Raw genomic sequence first — 24,394 nt, forward strand, 5'->3', positions numbered from 1 at the left:
CAAATTTTGCACGCATGCCAGGCCTGGCGATAAATTTGATATTTCATGGTTTGCATTAATGGGCGTGGCAAAATGGCTCAACAGCGCCCCCTAGAAAACTTTTCTCTTCCATAACTTTTGAACGGGTTGTGATAAAGACATGTGGGTGGTGTCATCGGACTCGGTATTGAGTACTTGACCTTCATTGGCCTGAATTAGCCCCGCCCCTTCTTCTAATTAGTTGTCCCTATTTTCTGCTATAAATTTTGAATGGTTTGACATAAAGAGTCGTGGGTGGTGTCATCGGACTTAGTTTTGAGTCCTTGACCTTAATTGGTGCAAATTGCAGGGCCCATTCATCGCTGCTTGCAGCTTTAATTTCTTTTTTTGTCTGTTTACATTGACTTGAAATATTATTTTGAAAAAGAAGTTGTATTTTAGTTGCGTTCATTCATTTTTCGTAAAGACTGAAATACGAGCGTGCACTAAATGTAGGTGCAGGTAATTTGAACACGCGACTGCGAATGACGGCTGGCTTGACCGCAGTCCTGCACCAGCACGCCTGATTCTAATTCATTGTTGTCATTAGCTTGTCATCAAGGTCTACACAACTCTGTTAATGACACAGCCACTTCTATCAAGGCGTGCAGGGTAGCATCTTACACATGCAAGACAGTGGGCCCCGAGGAGGTTAAGAAACCCTGAATTAACGCGTTTTTCCTAGAATAAAAGAAAACAAACTAAAATGAAACCAGTGTTCTGCCAATTTCTGCTACCTGCCGAGAAATGATATTGTGGTTATGCGCATGCGCACAGTCGATTTTCAAAGTTTGATTGCCATGCCAATCATTTCTTGCATGATGTAAAATTGATAATATGGGATGTTGAGTATTTGATCCTTCAAAATACACTACCCATGACATGAATCGCATTACACTTTGTGAACATTATACGATAATTAATTAAATAATAATAATAATAATAATGATGATAATAATAATAATAATAATATCGCTTTATTTGATATTCATTCAGTCATTCGCCTTTATTTAACCAGGCAGGTCATTAAGAACACATTCTTATTTACAATAACGGCCTGGCAAGCGACAAGGACCAATTGGGAGGAAAAGGACGTGGTTTAGGGAGTAAAACACATTAAAATTGTAGCTCTACAAAGGTAGAAAACCATTAGGTAGTATTTTTGATGAAAACATGAATGACAGGAAACGTCACCGGAAATGACGCGATCAGCGTAAAAAGGTACACAACAAACATGGCGTCTCCCGGCGAGGTACTTGTGGCTGATTCACACGTGGGTAAAAAGAAGAAGGTAAATGCAACTTCGTGAGAAAATATAAATTAATCTGTTTAATATCTTTGATAGTGTCAGCTAAGGCATACCTTAGTTCGTTTTTTTTATTAGCAAACATCTTTTCTGAGCCTTAGTTTCTCTAGTAGCCAGCTAATACTACTAGCATTGGAAGTTCTGCTGGAGGAAAGCGACTTTTTCTGCACATAAAGAAAGGCACTAAACTGCATCTGCTTTGAGTCCAGAGTGTTAAATTGTACCGATTTGGGCTCTCTTACAGCCTCCAGCTCGGTACTGGCAGGAGCCACAGAAGGAGACGGAGGAAACAAACAAGAATGGACCAAAAGGAGAGCAGACTGAGCAGCCCGTGGGTCAGGAGAAGCAGAAGAGAAAGAAGGCACAGAAGGCACAGAAAAGGAAGACACAAGAGACTCAAATGGATGGAAAGAAATTCATTTCAGGGGTAAGAGTGATTTTTGGTAGACCAGCCAATAATCGGGATTCCTGCATCACATGTGACGTAAGAAATTAAAAGAACAACAACATCAAATACCGACATACTTGGTTCCTTGCTTTAGAGAATTGGGAGAAAATATCTAACTGCCATCCACTACCACCACTTCTGTATTTTCTTCTGTCATACCAGCCAACTGCACATCATATCCTCTTTCAACACGTCCTGAAATCTATTTGTTCTTCCTCTTTTTCTCCTGCATGACAGCTCCATCTCCAGCATCCTTCTACCATTAATTTCACTGTAATGTCCAAAATGTCTCAATCTTGGTTTGAGATCGAGAACATGGGCCACATTCATACTGCAGGTCTTAATTCTCAATCCAAATTTTTTTAATTTTTGTCAAGATCCTTTTTTTTGTGTTGGTTGTTCATATTAATATTTAAAATGCATCTTATATGAGACTTATAACAGCTTTCTACTATGAAGTGACCCACATGCACGGTAAGCGAAGTGACGTAAAACGCAGCATGTCAGGTCTACGGATGTAAAAAGAAAAAAATGCAGCAGTATGGTCTCTGTGTGGTTTTTGTTTTTGAAGTTTTTGTGCAATAGAAGTAGACAAATTCATAAGCTAATTAAAATGAAAGGGAATTTTTAGCACTAGCCATGAGTGGAGCAATGGCTTCAGTATCTGTATTAAGAAGTGTGTGGGTGAAGAATCTGAGCCATGAGTGGAGGCCTGTGATGTGACCAACGTCACTCGAGCAGATTTGATCAAAATGGGGAAAAAAAAATCCAGCCAGCGCAGAATTGTGGCATGAATCACATAAAACTGATGTCAACAAATGATGAAATGCGACCTGGCAGTTCAGACTGAAGTTATATTGGAAAACTTGTATGATGTAGTACCACATGTTGACCCAGGTCTGAAGTGGAAAAAAATGGATTTCATGTCACTTTACCTGGTTGGACTGCCAAAAAAATGTAATATGGGGACTCAAAAAAAAACTTTTGGATCGATTTTGCTTGCAGGATGAACATATCCATATTGTCTCAGATCAGTCCAGTTCTGGCTTCTCCTTGCATGTGCTTATTCTTTATCCTAACCATCCTTGTCCCTCACCACTCACCTCTTTTCCACATTCCCCATTGCTCTGAACAGTTGAACGCAAGTATTTCATCTCTTGCGGCTTCATCATCTCTGCTCCTTACATCCTCACTGTTCGACCTGCTACCCTTTCACTTACACACACACACACACACACACACACACACACACACACACACATATTCTTGCTCCAACCCTCATTTCTCTTCTCTCTAGTGCATATCTTCACATAACACAAAGTATGTTTAATTGTTATTGAGACTTATTTATTTAGAGTTCTTTTTTATTTTATTGTTCTAATTGATCTTTGTTGTCTTTCAGAAACCTGACCCTTTCCCTGGACCGGCTCCTATCCCAGCAGACAGGTTGGCTAAATTCAAAAGGAAAGACAAATTACAAAAAGTAAGACCCCTCACGTGGATGCTGTTTTTAGGTGTTTGGGTTTTATTTCCCTCCTGATCCAGGATCTCATTACCTGACTCTTTTTTTTCTTTCTAGCCTCACCGCCAGCATTACAAGCTCAAGAATTTGATAACTCATTCAGAAGAAGCTTCAGAAATGGCCCAGAAACAAGCCGCTCGCTTTGACCTCCTTCTCCCAGAGGATGCTGGGTAATTTCCTCTGAACAATGCTTGCTAGTAATGGCCCACTTCAAGGTGAGAGATCGAATTATTGGGGGGGAAAATGTAACTTGACACCTTGCTTCCCTCTATTTTCAGCTTTCTAGAGGGAGATGATGATGAAGACACGTGTTTGATCTCACAGGAGGATATTGCAAATGCTGTGGATATAACATCTGGAGCAAAGGTACTTCAGCCTTACTTGTGTTTATCTACAAAATTGTGATTTGAATAGTGATTTACAGCTTTATCTTCCCAGTTAATCTGATCTAAGATGTTAGTCAGGTCTAGTCAAGCCGCGTGTTTTTGTGGGAGGCTTGATGCAACATTTATCGGAGTGAGAATAAACAAATGTCTGGCACATTCTGGGACGAGCAGCTTCCTAATAGGGAGAAAAACAAAAACGGATCCAGATTCCATTAGCTGGGATTGAGGGTATAACCCCAACCCCTTTAGCCAGCATAACACAGCTGACCACGAGGTGGATGTAATGCACATTTTTTGATGTTCACATACAAACAGCAGCATAAAACAAGAGGAAGAAACACGTAAACAAGGGATGCTACTTGGATTTTTGTTTCCTTTTTAACGAACACTGCAGTGGTAGCAATTGAGATTAAAAGAAGAACCCCTGCCAGATCTCTACATTGGTGTAATATGTCAAGACCTAAATCGATTCACCAATCCAACTACTGTTTCTCTCTTTCTTTTTTTTCTTCTTGTAATCTTCATCAAATGTACTCGCAGTAAAATATTTCTGGTCCAATAGTTTCAGTTTCAAATGAGTTGTGTTCACTTGAGAGTGCTGAACATAATTTAAATTAGCAGAGACCCCCTGCCAGGACCTTCGTGTTGGCCAGTCTGAGTACCTCTCCCACTACTCGGATGTTTTTCCTCCGTGAAGGTTTCTGCAGGGCTTCCCTGGTAATGGAGACACGTGCCAACAATCTAGCCTCGAACAATCGACCTGGAAACGCATCTAAAGTAGAATTCCTCTGAATGCACCACAGCTTGACATTCGTATAGACAGAGTAACTGTTCTCTTGTCGTGAGTTAATTTGCTGTAAGACAGACATCTGGCTGAATATTCCTATACACTGAATCAAATAAACATGGCATTAAGGACATTTGTGTTTGGTAGATTCATTCTTTGTTGCCTCTTGGCAATAAATCTTAAACTAGGAAACTTGTTAATTTCCTTTTAATTGGTGCCACATTTGTAAGGAACATGCATTTATGGGATGAGGAGCAGAGCTGAGTATGAGGATTGTGCATATGAAAAATGTGCTTTTCTGCCAATTTTGCCATTGACTCCTGTTTGGTGGATTGAATGATTTGAAGTATATTGGCAATTTAAGATTGCCTCCAGTGAGGGAGATGCCGCCCCACACCATCACACTGCCTCAACCAAAAGATGTTTCTTTATCGTTGCAGCAATCAGCATAGTGTTCTTTGCGTTTTCTCCACACTTTAACCCTATAGTCAAACTGCTGTAAGCAGAATCTGGACCCATCACTGAACATAACGGTCCTCCACATGTTCGGGTTTCGTTGCACGTGTTGCCGACACCGGCACAACAGTCAATAGCAACAGCAAAATAAGCTGTTTGGCATTGGCAGAGAAGATTTGACACATTTTTTCATGGGCACAGCACAACCCTCATACTCAGCTCTGCTCCTCATCCCATAAATGCTGGTTCCTTACCAATGAGGCAACAGTGGCAACAGTGTAAGATTTGCTGCCAAGAAGCAAAAAAAGAATCTACCAAATACAAAGTTCCTTATTTTTGTTTATTTTTTAAAGTTTATTTAAGGGAAGCAATAGCAAAGTTCACATAATGTAGGATAATTTTACCCATTCCTATAATACATTCTTTCAGTTTAATTTTACCAAGTTTTATTAGGATAAAACAGTTGTAAGAACATTTCTGACTATTACGGTAGTTGAAAGGGTTTTTATAAAACAGTAATGGTTTAAAGTTGAGTTTATATTTTAGTGCTTTCTTTTAACTGCTTTTGATCTTATTTTAAGCCCTGTTTGTGTCTTTATTTTGTTCTTCCTTAATCACGGTTGTGTTAGCTGGTTTTCTCTTGTTTTAGCCTCATGAACCAAACTGTCACAGAATATGTTGAAGATATGAGTTTATGTTGTACTTTTATGCAGCAGATATAAGTGTGCTGGTGCAAACACATTGCTCCAAGATATTTTCTACTTAGGTCACACCTTTTTTTGCTTTCATTAATTATAAAAATATTATTTCATCTCTTCCTCTGCAGTATTTCAATCTCAAGCTGTCTCAGTTTGGACCGTATCGAGTGAATTACAGCCGGACTGGACGGTCAGTATCACACAGCCCAAATAAAACTCAAATGTTGTTTTTCTTGTGCTTTCTTTTATTTGACCAATTTTTATGTAATTAAAGTAATTCATTTTCCTTTTCTTTTAAAAAACCAGCATGCTATTAATTTATTTTCCCCGTGTGCATTTTTCACTTGTCTACTGCTGTGTGGACGCTGCTTTCTCTCTCTGCTTTACTCTGTTTGTGGTGTTTTGTTTTTCTCCCTCATCCTTTCAGTGAAATGCTTGTTTCTCTGTTACATTCGGAGCACATGGCAATACATCAATAATCAATTAACAGGCTGTCGTGTGTAACGGCAACAGATGAATGTGTAATAGTTTGCTTGAGAGCCTTGTTTCTCAGTCGTTTATTCCCCCAAAGTCTTTTTTTTTTCTTTGTCTATTTACACGGGTATACACTTCTAATGTCTGAGCATGTTGGTTATTCACATTTTTGTTTAAACAATTGCTTAAATTTTGAAAAGGTTATCACTGAAATATCTGTTAGGAAGACATTATTTTACGATTTGATGAGAATAAATAAGCCCCATTAATTACGTTAGATTCCAGTGTGTGTTTTATCATGCCACAACTTTCATAACCCCATAGTTTCATCATTGATAATTGACATCAAATAACTATCATATCTCTGTTCTTCAGTCACCTGCTTCTTGGTGGGAGGAGAGGCCACGTGGCTTGTATAGACTGGCAATCCAAGCAGCTCATGTGTGAGATAAATGTGATGGAGTCTGTCAATGATGTCAAGTAAGTGATGTAGTTGTACATCCCCACTCAAAGCAAAGAGAAATATCACACTCTGCCTTATACCAGCAGATGGCGCATTTGTAGGTCATATCTGATCATATTTTCCAGAATTAAAACATTTCTGCCTTTTATTTAGGTGGCTTCACAGTGAGACCATGTATGCAGTGGCTCAGAAGAAGTGGTTATACATCTATGACTCCAATGGAATCGAGCTTCACTGTATTCGCAAATTCAATGACGTCCTTCAGATGCAGTTCCTCCCGTACCACTTTTTGCTCGCTACAGCGGTGGGTTTAATGTCTTGCATATTCATACTGCTAATTTCTGAAATTGCTTTAATCTTTCTTGCTTAAAGATCTCTATAGTAACTTGCTCAGGCCCATGCCATTGAAAGACTTGGGGAAAATACAAGAAATGCAGGAACATTAAGAAAACAGTGTTTTAAATCATTCAGTTTATTGTTAAATCTTTTTTCTTGTTTCAGGACCAAATTAAAAAGAAAAAAGGTTGTTTTGTTTTTGTTTTCGACCTCAATCCAAAACAGAATCTTGAGGCCCGATAACCTCACCACAAGAAGATTACTTGTGGATTTCCAAAGCATTGCTGAGTTTTCTTAAAAAGTTGACCAGTAATTTCAGCGTAAAAAGTCATGCAGTATTCACTGCACTCGCCACTGAGGATTGGGTGCAGTACAGGACAGAAGGACCTGCACAGGCACAAGTTGTAAGGCAACAAAAAATCTTTTAGAAAGTCGCTCACAGGTATTAACTTATTGATTAATTGTCCCCCAAATTGAGATGAATGTACTATCTTTGTACATGTCACAAAAAAAACTAGCTATGAATGCTGGCTATTGATGACTATTAGGAGACGAGCCGCAGTGAGGAAGATGAGGGGGTGTGTGTGTTTGACGTCATCAAACATAGACACAAGTTGGGCTAGTTTAGATTTTCAAGTTTACCAAGTTCTAAGTTAGGAGACCTTTGAAGCCCGCTGCAGAGAACCACCAAGAATTGGTGCATGATTGGAGCCGCTGAGTTGTATCAGTGCTGCGAGTGCTGCACGCATGTGGTAAATTATGCCCTTGTTTTTCTCTCATTCCGATTTGGTTCTGATGCAGAAAAACCAAAGATCAAACGATACATGGACTTATATCATCAATGACTTCACAAACCAAATTATAAAAACAGTAAACATCAATGTACCATTGTAGCCCATCACTACTTTTTTAGTTAACTCTTTTGCACAAACGGTGTCAGTCATGCTGTTGTAACAGGAACAGGTAACAGGATGTGGTGGTTGCGTGACATTCGGGCATCTGTCTGTGGTTGTTTGTTGATTTTTTTTCCTAGTAATTTGCATCTTGGCAGTCCATATAGGCGTTTCCATGACAACATTTTCATGACTTTATCTATATCATATCATCACAAATGAGTAGTACGGTCAGTGTTTAGTTAAGAGTTTTTAAATGAGAGTTTGAGAATCCAAAAAGAGCAAACTCTTTAACACAAAAGACTGTCACCTTTAGAAATCTAAGGTAAATTATCTATTAGCATTGCACATAAAGTTACAAGAACTGCTCACTTTTATTAAACAAAAAAGAACTAGACAAAATTCAAATCTTCTAGCAACGTACATACAGAAAGTGTTACTTTCCAGATGATTTTTGCCCGGCGGTGATCGGTTTGTCAGTCTCCATTTTTCTGACATTTGTCAACAGAGCTCTACAAGCTTCCTCCAGTACTTGGATGTGTCTGTGGGAAAAGAGGTGGCCGCTATCTGCACCAAGACCGGCCGCCTGGACGTGATGTGCCAGAACCCGAATAATGCCATCATCCACCTCGGCCACTCCAACGGCACAGTCACCCTCTGGTCACCAAATCAGAAAGAAGCCCTGGTGAAGATGCTTTGTCACCAAGGCGGTGTGCGATCAGTCACTGTGGACAAGACGGGCACGTGAGTCACATCAGACAACATGAATCTATGTTTTAAATAATGTTTTATTTGTTTTTAAAAGTAAGGACCTGTGAATTTTAATCTCTATAAATGTCTCTTTATTAATGTAAAAACAGCTGAACAGCAGAGCAGAGTCATAAGATAACTGCAACTCCCTGATTTCTTGTGTGGCCGCATAGTATGTTGGTCTGAACACTTTTAAACAGCATATTCATATATTAACTTTGACTGTGCTATACATGCGCATATTAATTCATATTAAAAGTCCTTGTTATCAGTGACTATTTTTTTCAGTCTTTCAACAAAGATCACATGAATTCGAAACTGTAGGAATTTTGTTGCATACTTCACTGTATCTTAAAAATGACATAATGGCAACATGTGCATGCATGCATGTATGCATAGATAGACATGAAAGAAAAATCATGATCTTTTTAATACAGCTGCCTATTAATAAAAACCACAGCAGCAGTTAAAACGATGAGTGCAGAAGAATAAATATGTAAATGGTCTGTTGCCATCCAGTCAGGGTGAATAACTATTGCTGTCAGTGGCATAAAGCTAGTATCCAGTATCACTTCACCTGGACTTAGAATTTAAAGCCGATGTCTGTATTTTCTGTCCATGTGCAATGTTAAATTAGTGCCCTAAAGCCAGTTACACAATGATTGATTTCATTTAATTTTCATTTTATTTTTTTTATTTTTTTGGTAGTCCCTGACAGTAATGTTTTGAATGTAAAACTTTGAGACCATATTTAAGTTAATACACGATGTGGTCTACTAAACTCATCGCTCTCAATTCCATGCTGATTCCTTCCTTAAAAAATCTAGTCCTTACATGACCGTGACAGTTACCAGGTGTAAGTGTTTCTCAACGAAACGGGAGTGGTGAACGGGAAGATTCACTTGTACTTTGGTCCAAGTTGACAGGATTAATTAAAGAAGAACCGTAATAAAATCTTGGTGACATGCCACATGGATACTAAAGCACCTGGTTGATAGCAGTCAATTTTAGGGAGTGTAGTTTTTCAGTCAACTCCATTTCATCTGTGGTCTGCAGGATGTCCTTTTTTAAAAATGAGCGTTATTGCGCTACCCACTTCTACCGTACATCAACAAGATGTGGAATTAGGTGAGGTTAAATGGGGAAAATGTTTTTCTGGGTGTCTGATTTTTACAGAACCGTGAAAACCTAAATCAATCACAAAGATATTTTCAGACGTGTGTGTTCCTAGACAGAAAGACAGGGTTGTGTTAAATCCTTTTTTGAGTCTGTTATCCTTTCAGATACTGAAATGTGTCTCTCAAGGGCTTGAAATAAGGGAACTAGATTTCTGAGTCATTCTGCTCTATTTAATTTTGGGGTTTCGCGTTTTGTTCTTCTATCAATCCACCTGTTCTCCAAAATGAGAGTATTACTGAAAAAAGTGTCCTTTTTCTTGGCCTATTGGCTAAGTGATCGGGCTCTCTTGTCTTATGCCGCGTGTTTGTGGAGTTGGTGTCTAGTTTTTGATGTAAAGGTTTCTTTCCATTGAGTTGATGTACTTGAATTTATTTTAACCCAGGTGTCGTCTAAACCTTTGAACCAGTGGCTTGGTGTCATTTCCCCACAGGAGGTAAATCCTCTCCTTCCTCAGCGTAGATGTCCACGACAGTGGGTTACACTGGGGAACCCATAGCACAGCTGTAATTGTGTCTGTAAATCTGGTCATTGTACTTGAAGCAGGTGGTGGGGAGGCAGAGGTCCAGCAGGGTTCTGGTCTGGTCTTCCTTTAAGGTTCCCATCTTGTTTCAGTCACTTGCTAACAGTCGTCACTGCCTCAGATGTAGGTATGCAGGTGAGAAAAGTTTAGCAACGACAGCCTGTGATAAAAGGAGGCCACTCCATTCATATATGAACACCCACTCAGCTGATGCTTCTGCTGATGATGGGTCTAAGTAACTCATAATATTGCAAAACACCACACCATGTAGCCCCTCTGATTAGAAATACTCCACATTACACCCGGAACTCCACAGACTTTATTATCAACATCCGAGACTGGCTTCAGGTGAAACCATTTTTTTGTTCATTCACCTTTAAGTTTCTTCTGCTTGTAAACTGCTGTGCTGAAATCTGATCCCATGAAAAATGCAACCATCACAACATTTCCATTTTATGCAAAAGGTCAACTGATGAATAAACTTTTATAAAGAATATATATTTTATGAAAGTAGACCCAGTTAACTGTATGTTTTGATGTGAGCCAAATAGCACATCTCAAATACTTCAGCTGAAGATGTTATCAAACTCATACTTGTTATGCTGAGTTATCAACAGAAATGCTGAAACCCTCAGGTTCAAAAGCTCCCTGGTTCATGGCTAAGCAGATTGGTGCTGCTGGTAGTGTTTTAGGAGATTGGGGAGAGCCTATAGTTGTGGAAAAACGTATTAACATCTCTGTCTCGATGCAGGAATGACACAGGATAAACGATGCAAAGTAATTTTGAACACTACAAAATAATGACTAAACACTATGATTATAATAAACAGGTCATGTGACACCAGAGCTAATCTTTCAGGAACAAAATATGAGCCTGCACAATCTGTGGCCAAGGCCAATATTTCCATCACACCTGTCTTTGTTGATCAGATACTGCTACTGGTGCTAGTGGTACTGGTTAATGTAAATGTAGTAAATACACGCCAATATGTTCTTTATAATGTCATGCAGTTCTCCTAGAGTCCACCTGAGAGCAGACTGTCATGATTGTCTTTGTTTTGTTTTTTTGGTGCAGGTACATGGTTACATCTGGAATGGATAAAAAGCTAAAAGTCTACGACATTAGAACCTACAAACCCCTCAATTCCTACTTCCTTCCTGCTGGAGCTTCATGTTTGTCCCTCAGCCAGAGAGGTCTTTTGTCTGCAGCCACAGGAGACATTGTCCAGGTCATTAATGATGATCATCATTTAGGATTTTTTTCTGTGGGGAAAGAAGGAGGGGAGGGGCTAAAAAGCAGAATTATTTTTATTAGATGGGGCAGAAACAAAGTTCTGAGGTGTAGTTATAGTTGTACATCTATACATGTTGAGGCAATCAGAAAATAAAAAGCTGGAATATTTAAAGTGCTAATTTTCTTGTCATTTGTAGCTGTTTAATTTTAATCTTATTGATTCTGTAAAGTAGCTCTGTGCTCAGCACAACTCCAAAAGGCCATAATTATTTTAGACTGACAAACGCAATTATAAGGATACTTGGGGGAAAACGAGAGGATTCTGCCACTGGCAAAGCTCTGTTAGCCAAGTGTCCTATGGTCAAATTCTTCTAGATGAGTGTGGTAATGGTAAATAAAAGAGCACTACTTGGAGATCATGTCCTCTTATAAGGAAATCCTGCTATCTGTCAACATGTTTTAATGTTAATCAGAGGACAAGTTAGAGTTTACTATTGTTTAAACTTGGATAAGAAGATTAATTGGGGCACGAAACTTTGTATGCTTTTTTATGGAGCCAAATCAGGGCCAAAAGTTTTGCTAATTTGAAAATAAAATTTGAACCTGAAAATTTTTTTTTACAGTTTCAGTTTTATTTTTTTCAGTATCAGATCTTTTTTTCAGTTTCAAATCTTTTTATTTCAGTTTCAAATCTTTTTTTCAGTTACAAATCTTTTTTTTTCAGTTTCACATCTTTTTTTTTCAGTTTCACTTCTTTTTTTTTTCAGTTACAAATTTTTTTTTCAGGTTCAGACTTTTGGCCCGGATCTGGCGTGGGGGGCGTGGCATCAACTGAGAGGGGCGTGGCATCATGAGTGACAGCAGAACAGAGAAGGCGGGGGACGTTCTTCAGTCATGTTGCCTTCAGGAATCGTAGGTTGCAGAAGTTATCAGTAGAAGTATGATTCAACACTGTATATACACCATATTCACGTGATTGGCAGTGGAAAAAACTGATATTAGTGACACATTTCTGTTTAAAAAGCTGTTTTAGACCGTACTTGGTAGTATGTGGAAGTGGGAAATGTCAAACTTTAAAGTGTGGCTGTTGAACTGTACAGTCTGGCATAGATTATTGCTTTTATACTGCGATTGGTGCCAAGTACGGTCTAAAACAGCCTTTCAAACAGAAATGTGTCACTAATATCAGTTTTTTCCACTGCCAATCACGTGAATATAGTGTATATACAGTGTTGAATCATACTTCTACTGATAACTTCTGCAACCTACGATTCCTGAAGGCAACATGACTGAAGAACGTCCCCCGCCTTCTCTGTTCTGCTGTCACTCATGATGCCACGCCCCTCTCAGTTGATGCCACGCCCCCCACGCCAGATCCGGGCCAAAAGTCTGAACCTGAAAAAAAAATTTGTAACTGAAAAAAAAAGATGTGAAACTGAAAAAAAAAGACGTGAAACTGAAAAAAAAAGATTTGTAACTGAAAAAAAGATTTGAAACTGAAATAAAAAGATTTGAAACTGAAAAAAAGATCTGATACTGAAAAAAATTAAACTGAAACTGTAAAAAAAAATTTTCAGGTTCAAATTTTATTTTCAAATTAGCAAAACTTTTGGCCCTGATTTGGCTCCATACTTTTTAGGTGTTCATTTTAAAACCGGTTGTGTGTAAAATGGGTACATAGATGTTGATGATCGTTTTCAAACATGCCTGTTTGTATGACAACGATCTCTGCAGGTGTACAGGGATGTGTGCAGCTCACCAGTCGTTAAACCCTACATGGCCCATAGGGTTCGAGGAGCCGCCTGGGGGCTGCACTTCTGCCCCTTTGAGGATGTCCTTGGAGTTGGACACGGAGACGGCTTCACAAGCATGCTTATACCAGGTCAGATGCATGTTGAAATTTAGTTTGCATACTTCTTTTTTTTTTTATATACTCAGAGTCGTTGTACCAGTTTGCACAGTCTGTGAACTTCCCTCCTTTTATTTCTGGGAATCGTTCTAAGATAAGATAAGATAAGAAATCCTTTAATAGTCCCACAGAGGGGAGATTTCCAGATTACAGCAGCAAAGGGGATAGTGCAAAACACAAGAGGCATCAATATCACACAGTAATAATAATAATAATAATAATAATAAAAAACACTATAAACAGTATATACAATAATAATAATAAGAAAAAGGAGAATAAAGATAGTAATAAAAAAAATACAAGTATATAAAAAGAATAACAGATGGTTCTCATTACTTCGGCTCTACAGTATGCTTGCTTCATCTTGCTTTTTGCAAAAAAAGGCATGTTAACTGTAGTGTGTGAAAACGTAGAACGTGTGCTAAAATGTGGAAGGTTTGTTTAGCCGACCGAGCCCCCAGACTCAGAGGTAAGGTTCATCCTTGTAAACAAACATCATTGGTGGTCCATTATTCTTCAGTAGGTTGCAAAAAGCTTTTGTTGAGACAAACGGTGGACATTCGTGTTTTATTTTTATTTTTTTAATACTCCCAGTCTAGTTTAGTTTCCCTCTTTAGTGGTTGAAACTTGTCCTGACTTAATTATCAAATTTGTCATTTGTGAATTAATCAAAAGTGGCACCAACTTTAAAAAAAAAATAGATCTATTTTTTATTTATTTATTTTTTTTTTTAAATCAAGCAGAATGCATGCCAGCTAACTGAAGGTTGAGAGTGCTCTTGTGGTCTTGTGTTTGTGTAAAATGAATTAAAAATAGACCTAGTATGAATACTCATGCTTTATTGAAAATATCCAAGTTGTTCTGTCCTGTTCACCTTCACAGGTGCTGGTGAGCCTAACTTTGATGGTCTGGATGCAAATCCATACCGAAGTGCAAAACAGAGGCAGGAGTGGGAGGTTAAAGCCCTGCTGGAAAAGGTTCAGCCAGAGCTCATCACCCTGGATCCCACAGAGCTGGGATACGTCGACAACGCTACCTTTCAGCAAAAGCATAAAGACAGAGTTCAAGCTCTGGTCAGTGATTGAAAATCATTTTTAAAGAAAACTCTAAAATGCATTTGTGCACATTTTAAATTCACATTGAAATAATTATTTGCTCTACTTAAGCAGTGTTTATCTGTTGCAGGGATTTGACCCGCTCGCTAAAGAAAAATTCATTCCCAAGTTCAAGAAAAAAGGTCGTAGTTCTACTGGCAGTGTTGAAAAGCGCAAAAAACAAGTGGCTCACGAGGACCAGAGGGTAAGTGGTCCAGATTTCTAAGTCTGATTTTTCTGGACCAGAATTTGAATAGTTTTTATTTTTATTGTGCTTCTCAATTTGTTTGATTATTTCAGTTAAGTTTTAGTAACTTTAACAAGCACATGCATAATTTTCTAGTTTTGAAAAAATAGGTTAGTTTTAGATTGGTTTTTTTAGTGCTAGTTTTAGTTTAGATTTTTATATCAGTTAACAGGACTACTTTTTTCAGTGTTAGTTTTAGTCTTAGTTTTCGTTAACTATGATGTCTTCATTCTGGACTTGTTTACGCTGCAGGAGCTTATCAAGAAAACGGTGGAGGACAGGATGAAAATGGATGAAGAACACAAGAAGATGGAGCAAAAGAAGGCAGCACGAGCCAGCCAGAAATCTGCTCTTGACAGATTCAGAAAATAAAAAAGGACCCATTGTGAAGCTCAAAACGCAGGGACATTCTGTGGGAGCAACCTTTTGAACTACACATAGAAGTCGTGGGCAACTGAGGTCTGGCAGTCCCAACAGGCAACAGCTCATGCAGTCATTGCTGAGAGTAGGGATGGGCCTGCTCTGTTTAATGTCTGTAGCCTGAAGCTCATTCTCTTTGAGTGACAACATAACGTGACGTGCCATAGCGGCCATTCTCTCTCGTCCAGAATCTGGGTGCATTTTTTTCTAAAACCAGTGAGCACATTTTCAAGATTTTTTATTTGATCTTTTTTCCCATTTGAGTTATAGTAACTACAATCAATAATAGTTGATTATCAAGTCAGCAGTTAGAGAACCCGCATTTACTCCTTTTTATTTCCAGATGTGAACAAGAAAATGTCAGAGAAGCAAAGTGAGTTTAATACTGATGATCAGCTGCTGATGATCAGTGCGAGTGAAGTCTAGTTGAAGGGGAAAGGATGGGGTGTTACACATTTTGGTTAAAAGTTAATTGCCGCTAAATCCAGAATGACATGTATTACACGAGATAAAAATGAGCTTTCAAAGCTCCCCCTAAAATATTTCAACACTGTTTCTGGTCAATCTGGCTCATCTGAGAAGTTTAAAGCGACACTACGTAACTTTTCCACCTTAATATCATATTTCCAGAGTCATTGTGATGGTACATCAACTTCCAACAGGTTTAATGACACCTCTGTCATGGTCTGAGGGAGTCTGTATCTCCTTCACTGGCACTATGTAACTTTGAGGAGCATGGTAGGAACCCTGCCACACTAAAAAACTACAAATCGTTACGACTTTGACTGCTTTACGGCATACGTCACTTCCCCCTCCTTCCCGATTCGCAGTCGAGACGAAAATGGGCGGGGCGTGGAGCTCAGAGCTCCGCAGAACCTGTTGCTGCGTTGCTGCTGCAGCAGCTCCACATAACAGACGTGGGGAAAAGATCCTAATGGTTTAACTTTTCAACGGTTTCCTGCTCGGAGGCAGAACCACGCAGGCCAAGTATCTGATATAACAGAGTAAAGGAGTGAAAGAGTCGTCGGCTCGCTTTGGATCGCGGCTGTAACGACCAAACACACAGTAAAGCCTGATTTATGGTTCTGCGTTAAATCGACGCAGACTTACGGCGTAGGGTACGTGGCGACGCGCAACGTACGGTGCGTGTGGCCGCGTACCCTACGCCGTAGGCTCTGCGTCGATTTAACGCAGAACCATAAACAGCCTTAAACCACAAACACTCACACAGACCGGGGTTGGATCATTCACACGGGTTTTATTCCCCACTTCGCCAGCTAAACGCAGTTGCTGGCCAGCTCTCTGCGGTGCAATTAACCCCAATCTTCAGATAAAACTAGTTTGTTGAGGAAAAAATATTAACTCTTATTTGTAGCTGCAGAGGAAAAAAATAATCTCACGAGGAAAAAAAAATATTGCTCACGCCTCGCTCGGAGCCTCTTCAACATAATATGAAAAAAAAAAAAGAAAAGAGAAGTAAGAGGGATACAAAACATGTACTGTATGTTGTACTAATATACAAATTTATTGAAACACATGGGTCTTCAGTAATGATTTCATATGGATCCAGACCGTTAATAATCATTATTTTCTCCATATACCGCTCCCTGGCTTCCTTGTTTAAGGTATCCCGGTAAATTCCAGTTCCTTTCCAGCAGTTTAACATCTTTTTTTGCGTTCCTTCTGTTCACTTGGTGAAACAGAAAAGCGTCCCGTGTTCTCTCATCAAAACAAATGCAGCGACGGGACAGGAGTTTTCCAGCAGTACGCGCTGGTGCTCATGGGAAACGTAGTGTTCTTTCTGGTAAAACACTACCGATTTTGTCCACAAGATGCCGCCAAACTCAGAAAAGCTGAAAGTTACGTTGTGCTGCTTTAAATGTTAATAAAAGATGTTTTAATGTTTGTGGGTTTCTTATTTTGAGATTTCTGGGGAATAGCTTCCACCAAACACATTCTCTTTGCAGTGACGCTCAAGCATTCTTTGGTTTTCTGTACTTCTAAACATTAAAAGGAAAATAAGGACAAGTAACTAAGACTTTGCCAAAACGTTGATGCAACTATAACATTTTAATTACATAAAAGTGTTCAAGATTAAACAAGTGAAATGAATCTCAGTAGGAAGGGAAGTCCAGCACAACTAAACTAAGTTCAACCATAATTCCAAAGAATGGAATGCAATGATTTGAAAATCTCAAACCCAGATTGTATTCCCAAAAGAATAAAAACAACATAAAATATGTTGAAACTAAGTCATTTTGCCATTTCATGGAAAATATTGGCTCAATTTGAATTTGATGGCAGCAACACATCTCAAAGTTGTGACATGGTAATGTTTTCATTGTGTAGCATCTATTTTTTTAATCTGGAGACCAGTGGCTGGAGTTTTAGGGGAGGAATGTTGTCCCATTCTTGTTTAATGGAGGATACTATTTGTTCGGCAGTCCTTGACCTTTTGTTGTTAGATTTCTTCTTTTCTTTCATGGTGCACCAATTTTTTTCTATTGATTCTGTTCTTGACTGCAGGCACAGACGAGTTCAGCACCTTAACTCTTCTCCTGGGAAGACATGCTGTTGTGATGGGTTCACTGGTCTTTCTGAAATATGCTAGGCCTTCCTTGAATGAGGCATTGTCTGGATGGGAGCATAATGTTGCTCTAAAACCTTGATGTATTTTTCAGTATTGAGAGTACCTTTCCAGATGTGTACGCTACCCAATCCATGGGCACTAATGCAACAATATCTAATCAGAGATGCGGGCTTTTGAACTAGGCACTAATAACAAGCTAAACAGTCCCTCTCCTCTGTAGTCCTAAGGACACGGTATCCATGGTTTCCAAAAAGAATTTCAAATTTTGAATCTGACCACAGTTTTCCATTTTGCCACGGAACATTTTAAATGAGCAGAGAAGATCCAGATGTCTGGATCATGTTCATGTGGCTTATTCTTTGCATGATGAAGCCCTAAACTACATTTGTGGATTATACGGCAAACTGTATTGACTGACTGATCTCTGGAAGTGTCCATTAGATAATCATGCCTGTTTCTTTAATGAAGTGCAGCCTGAGGGCCTGAAGATCACAAGCATCCAATAGTTTTATGAGATTTGCAGATTATTCCATTCTGTTTTTATTTACACTTTATACAGAACCCCAGCTTTTGGGAATTTGGGTTGTATTTCTATCTGTTAAACAGAAATGGAGTCAATTTCTAGGAATGGGAAGCTCAAATGTACTGCTTTAATCCCATAGAAATAATAAGGAAGAATCCAAAGTGAGCAAATCATGTACCAACAAATGCCTTAAATTTTCAGATTTCATCAAATATCATTAAACTTTTAAAGTGTGTTCACAAACACAACAACCTGTGAAATTGAATGCCACCTAGGTTTATTGATGTTATGTATTAGGATTATGAAAAGGGTGTAGCCAAATGTATGTATCTATGGCCATCCACACGATATCTGGATCAATTTAGTTGTAAAAGTTTGATATTTTTATCCAGATGGAACAGGCTGGTCATTTAAGGCATTCAAACGGGAGGTTGCTGGATGCATCCCCAGCCCTGACACTTGCCAAAGTGTCCTTGAGTAGGACAGCGAACCCAGTTGCTCCCATTACCCCACCCACTTAAAGTACCTGGATAAAAGGGAACAGTTGTGTCAGGGAGGATGTGGGTACACATAACAGAATACTTTGTGGTGACTGGAAATAAATAGACAGAGGTTGCTTTTGAAATATAAAATAAGGCTTGAATATAATATTTAAACTTGTGTTATTGTGTTTGTTCTCTCAGATGTAAATCGCTTTGGATAAAAGCATCTGCTAAATGACAGTAGTATTAGTAGTAGTAATTGCATCCTCATTCACTGCTAAAGAGTCATGTTTTAAATATGGAGTTCCTCCAACATTTTTTACTCTCTCAACTGCCTTTTTTCATCAGTTGTGCAGCATGGAAAAACAGCTCACTAGAAATGTTGATTTAAAAAGAAAAAAAAAGCAGACCATTTGTTAACACGTGGTTTATTGCTGCCTGAATTTGATCCATACACACATTTCCTGAGTGTAAATAATCAGATTGTTTCTTAGTCATAGTGTAGCAGAAACACAGGCCAGACGTGTGATTACAAATCCACAATTCACACAAATGATTTCACATATTTTCTGAAAACTTACAAATAATGCTCTTCCGCAGTAGTGCACCTACCTGTCACTGTTTCTGCAATTTGTCAAAGAAAAGCAACTGACATGGCCTGTTTGAGAACTGGTCTATCTTGTAAAATTGACTCCTATTGTGCAACTTGTATGTTTACTCTCGAAGGCTTGAAACAAAGGAACTGGTTCGAGGCTGTCCGTTATACTGAAAAACCTTTCCTCTTGAAAAGGAAGTCGAGTTACAACACACTTTATGCATGACTGAGTCATCCATGTATGAGCGTCTACACTAGAGCATCATGTGTTTTCTGTCCTTCAACCTTCTTTACGGTCTGCTGGAGCCGATCCCTGCTACCATTGGGTGAAAAGCTGGGTACACCCTGGAGAGGTTGCTAGTTTTTGCAAATCAAAGTATGTTGTTTTAAATTTTGTCCAACCTGTCTGAAGTAGGATATTTTTGTCTGCTGCATTAGCCTGTGAAGACGTGCACTTGGCCATTCAGACTTAACTACTACATTTGAATTATAGCTGGTGAAAGACTACACAGGTTTTAAAATAGTATGTGAGCGTAGCAGCCTATAAATATGTGAAAGTGTACCAGCCATTAGAGCATGCTATTATGTGTTCTACAGCTAGTTTGTCTCTAACAAGACAGATGTTGTGAGACGTTTTAAAGATTGCTCAAATAACTTTATATCCAAGTGAATATTCTATTTAAAAAAAAAATCTGAGTATTGTGAAGTGTTTCAAAAATAAAGCTCTAAAAAATAAACATTGTCTCAGTGCAGATAGTGGATTCACAGCCAAAAGAGCACTTGTGCTGTTCGTAATACTGAAAACAGACACGGTGGGTTGAGTTTTCATCTCCTGTCAGTCATCACAATCCTTGTTGCAGTCCGAGGGCCGAGCCCAGCATTGCCCTGACTTTGCACATCCCCAGAGAAGCCCGCTGACTCAGCCAGGAGCACGGGGGGGAAGAATGGACATCAGCCCAGTAGTGCAGCATCTCCCTGGGTGAGATGTGATGGATGGACACCATGACCTGATAGCAACAGCGTCCGTAGGGGACACCCGGACCACCAGAGAAGAGAGGGCTGTGTGAAGGCAGCACTCCAGCTGTCCGGGCACACAGACCTACAAATACATCCTCAGGGGGGAGAGGTGTGGACAAAGGTGATGCAGAGGCTGCCAAGGAGATTTTGAGCAGTGCGGAGCGGGACAGGACATAGGCTGTACCACTGCAATAGTCTGGAAAGACTGATGGAGGGTAGGCTCCTGCTGGAAGGTAGTGCTTGCTGTCCGGGTCACGGTCCGGGGCCACGTGGAGATGTACCCTGCCAAGGTACAAGTCTCCTTGCTCGTAAGGGTTATGGCTCTTGTTCAAGAAGTGTAAGAGGGCGCTGGGATTGAAGAGGACATCATCATCCACTTTGGCCATGAAGTGAGTCTGAGGGCAAAACCTGCGGGCCCAGCCCAACATGGACAGGGTCTTCAGAGTGAGGTTGGAATAGGTATCCAAAAAACGCCCTTGAATCAAATCTCCCTTCTCTCTGGCTTCTTCTATCAGCAGCTTACCAAGTCCAGGGTCAGACGCCACCCCCACCATGAAGAGAGTCATGACCCGCAGGCCTCTCACCTGCACTTCACCTCCCCAGGTGTCCCTGATGGCCTGGCGGGCCCGTTGATTGGCAGGAGCAGAGGTGACCATGATGATGAGGTAAGGCTTGGCACGCTGGCACACCAGCGGGCTGGGCATGAGCAGAAACTCCTCGGGTCTGGTGGGTGGAAGGCTTTGCAGAGGAAGGACGCCAGCCTGCGCCTCCACTGCCGTGCTCATCCCGATGGAGGTGACCCATGACTCAAGGAAATCCACAAACAGCAGAACGAATAAAGCAGCGCACACTATGAACGCACACAGAACATGTAAGAATCCAAGCCCATGTCCTCGCTTTCCTAATCTGATTTTGCAGAAACCTAGTCCGACCATGACCGTCCCCTGTGCAGCTCTGCAGACCAGCAGCTCTTGCCAATTCCTCCGTCTGTCGCTCGTCTTTTTCCCCCTTTGTGTTGCCGGTGAGACGCACACACACCCCTGTCCCTCCTTCACTCAGCAGCAGTCGGAGAGCGTTTTAGAAGCGAAAACAGCTGGCAGCCTCGTGCTGATGCTGCATTCTTCTCGGTTTGGAGAAACTGGGATATGCAGCTGCGCATTTGGAGCGGTCGATTTGGCAGCAGCCCCAAGCTGTTTTTGCCTCGATACTATTGTAACGGGGAGTAAAGGCGAGGTCGATCAGGGACGGGGGATGAACTTACTGTTCTCTCCATCATGTGCATGATGTGATATGTGATGTGATGGCTTCTGCTTCTATGAAGACCAGTCTTCCTTGACCTTCCTGGGGGCAAACTGTGCCGTCCTGATTTCTTGTGATATTATCTTGGCTTTTTTTTTTTAAATGCATTTATAAGATAACATAATTAAAATTAATTAATTTTAGCTACTTGTGCTGTGGAAGAACTGTAATTGCAACAAAAATGTACCGGAGCATTTACAATCACCGTAAATCTTCCTGTCATAGAAGCAATAGGCTATTAAATGTCATGAGGAGGGATGGAGGTCCAGAAATGGTCCTGGGGCTACTGCAGCACAATCAGAATGGTAATAAAATAAATAAAGAACCATAAAAGCAAGATATATTTATTGAGATTATTTATATTTATATTACCGCTTTGTTTAATTTAAGGTGATTCTGCGGTGCGTCTATTGTCCTCCTGCAGGCTGTGCGCTTACCTGTGGAATTAGGGCGACATCTAGTGGTAATTTAATGGTAATGTACATCCACTATGAAAAGTCCTGTTAATATACAAAACATAAAATAAAATAAACTTAACTGAAAAGTTGTCTAAAAAAATTGACTTCATAAGAAATGTGTCTTATGTTAGATTACATATTCAATGCCGCTTTGAAAAAGAGCTTGGATAATACTAGAATATATCATTATATAGCATTGTAAGCTATGACAGATCGTGATGATTTGTGATCATCACAGATAATCAAATATTCTAAATGTATTGTGGTAGGCTCATCTACTGGAGTCAGTACAGAGCAATAAAAAGTAAGTAGGCTTTTTGTTTGAATTTTTTTAATACATTAATCATTTTTTTCTATTTATATGCATATGCGAAACTATGACATGAACAATCACTAACTACATAAGAACACTGTGTTCATTACACTTGCACATATAACACATACAGTAAAGATGAATGATTTTAAGGGTTGTTCAACATCAATGCAATGTAGAATCATACAAACAAATGCAACTGTTCCTTCCTCCATGCTACAAGCAGAAAATGTCTGGAAAAATGCTCAAATGAGAATTAAATTAGGATAAATATGTAGCAGAAGCAAAAGATTTAGAAAACACTAACGGAATAAATAAAAGCTGAATGTCATACACTGAAAATTGACTAGTATTATACTTAATGTCCAATGTTCAAAAATTGTTTGATAACTGAATATAGAATACACATGAGCCTTAAGACATAACCACATAACACCTTAACCTTCTTCTCGACTGCAGCTGTCCTCGTCAACAAGGCCCCGGACCCCCCTCTCCCCGTCTACCACAGACTGTCCCCCACCCCACTCTATGTTACATTAACGTAAAGACTCCAATCCTGACCTTATGCGTCACATTAACGCACATCCCAGGTCACCTCAGGTAAAAAAGATTTCCTACAGACTCATTACGCCGGCACTTTAGAACCAACTTGTTGTAAATTTTTTCCTTTAATATTATTTGCTCTTTTGTATTGCACCAATCACCACAACAATTTCCTTGTGTGTGTTAAACTACTTGGCAATAAACTTCTTTCTGATTCTGATAGTTCTTAACATAGTTAAGGTGTTATGTGGTAATACATAAAAGTGACATAAAAGAGGTACACCCCTATGAAAGTCTTTGGTTAAAATAAGAAAATGCCTGTCTCTCTTAAGTCTGTATGTGTCTTATAATAAATAAGTTATGAAAAAAAATTTAACTTATTATTTCTAACGCAACCAAGGAAAAAATATTTCAAAAATATTTTGCAACTACCATTGCAATTATACTTTTTTATTTTAACATGTACTAGTTGTTTCTAAGCTCATTGACAATACAACTTTGTTATACCTGAATACAGAAGGCCAAAAAGCGACAAACCTTCTTTACTGTTTTGATTTTATATTATGTATTTTGACATGTGTGTGTGTATATATATATATATATATATATATATATATATATATATATATATATATATATATACGTTTTAGTTTAGTTTATTTGCACATAAAAATATACAACCCTTTTAAAAGTACAGATGAACATGTGCGGGAGGAACCAAAAAAAACCATAAGGGCTTGTCGAGTGGTCCTCCTATAATGAAACAAACAATATCTACAGAAATATGTAAAACATAGGACAACTAAGGAAAATAAGCTAAATTACTAGAAAATAGAAACAGTAATCTAATGGGGGTGTGCAGAGAAGTACTGAAAATGAATGATTAAGCTTTACTAAATTGGACTAGCAAAAATGTTGTGATTTGTTTTTTGAAATTATTTGTACTCGAGCATTCTCTAATATAGTGTGGTACGGTGTTCCAATAAAGAGGACCTTTGAACCTAATTGAAAATTGGGAAAAAGTAGACCTGAAAAGGGTGGGATGGAGATTGTTTGCATTAATGCAGTATTGAAGTGATGAATTTGGGAATTGAATTGAAATAAAGAATAAAAACAGGTTGGAAGTAGCTTGTGAATGGATTGATAGACAAAAAGACAATATATAATATATTTATATACAGAGGTGGGTAGTAACGAGTTACATTTACTCTGTTACATTTACTTGAGTGAATTTTGGGAAATTTTGTACTTTTAGGAGTAGTTTTGAATCACTATACTTTTTACTTTTACTTGAGTAGATTTGTGAAGCAGAAACTGTACTCTTACTCCGCTACATTAGGCTACATTTAGCTCATTACTTTTCTTTTATCCCCTCCGCGTAAGCGTCAATCTCATGACATCACTGAGTGATTCTTTGAGAAAAATGTTTGTTTT

General features: G+C 39.1%; 2 protein-coding genes across 2 annotated transcripts; one reads left to right on the forward strand and one right to left on the reverse strand.

Annotated features, from left to right (window-relative positions):
* The first annotated feature begins 1,238 nt into the window (after positions 1 to 1,238).
* wdr46 (WD repeat domain 46) lies at positions 1,239 to 17,599 on the forward strand. The gene is made up of 14 exons (XM_061735905.1): positions 1,239 to 1,309; positions 1,569 to 1,751; positions 3,175 to 3,255; positions 3,352 to 3,464; positions 3,573 to 3,660; positions 5,750 to 5,811; positions 6,471 to 6,575; positions 6,712 to 6,862; positions 8,296 to 8,531; positions 11,312 to 11,465; positions 13,205 to 13,352; positions 14,262 to 14,452; positions 14,565 to 14,678; positions 14,973 to 17,599. Exons 1-14 carry the CDS (start codon positions 1,253 to 1,255, stop codon positions 15,090 to 15,092), a joined length of 1,803 nt encoding a protein of 600 aa, XP_061591889.1. The 5' UTR covers positions 1,239 to 1,252; the 3' UTR covers positions 15,093 to 17,599.
* A 1,159-nt stretch (positions 17,600 to 18,758) lies between these two features.
* On the reverse strand, positions 18,759 to 21,683 carry b3galt4 (UDP-Gal:betaGlcNAc beta 1,3-galactosyltransferase, polypeptide 4). The gene has a single exon (XM_061735906.1). It carries the CDS (start codon positions 21,280 to 21,282, stop codon positions 20,173 to 20,175), a length of 1,110 nt encoding a protein of 369 aa, XP_061591890.1. The 5' UTR covers positions 21,283 to 21,683; the 3' UTR covers positions 18,759 to 20,172.
* Positions 21,684 to 24,394: the final 2,711 nt, after the last annotated feature.

This window comes from Cololabis saira, chromosome 12 (genome assembly GCF_033807715.1).
Source record: "Cololabis saira isolate AMF1-May2022 chromosome 12, fColSai1.1, whole genome shotgun sequence".
Classification (NCBI taxonomy): Eukaryota; Metazoa; Chordata; class Actinopteri; order Beloniformes; family Belonidae; genus Cololabis; species Cololabis saira.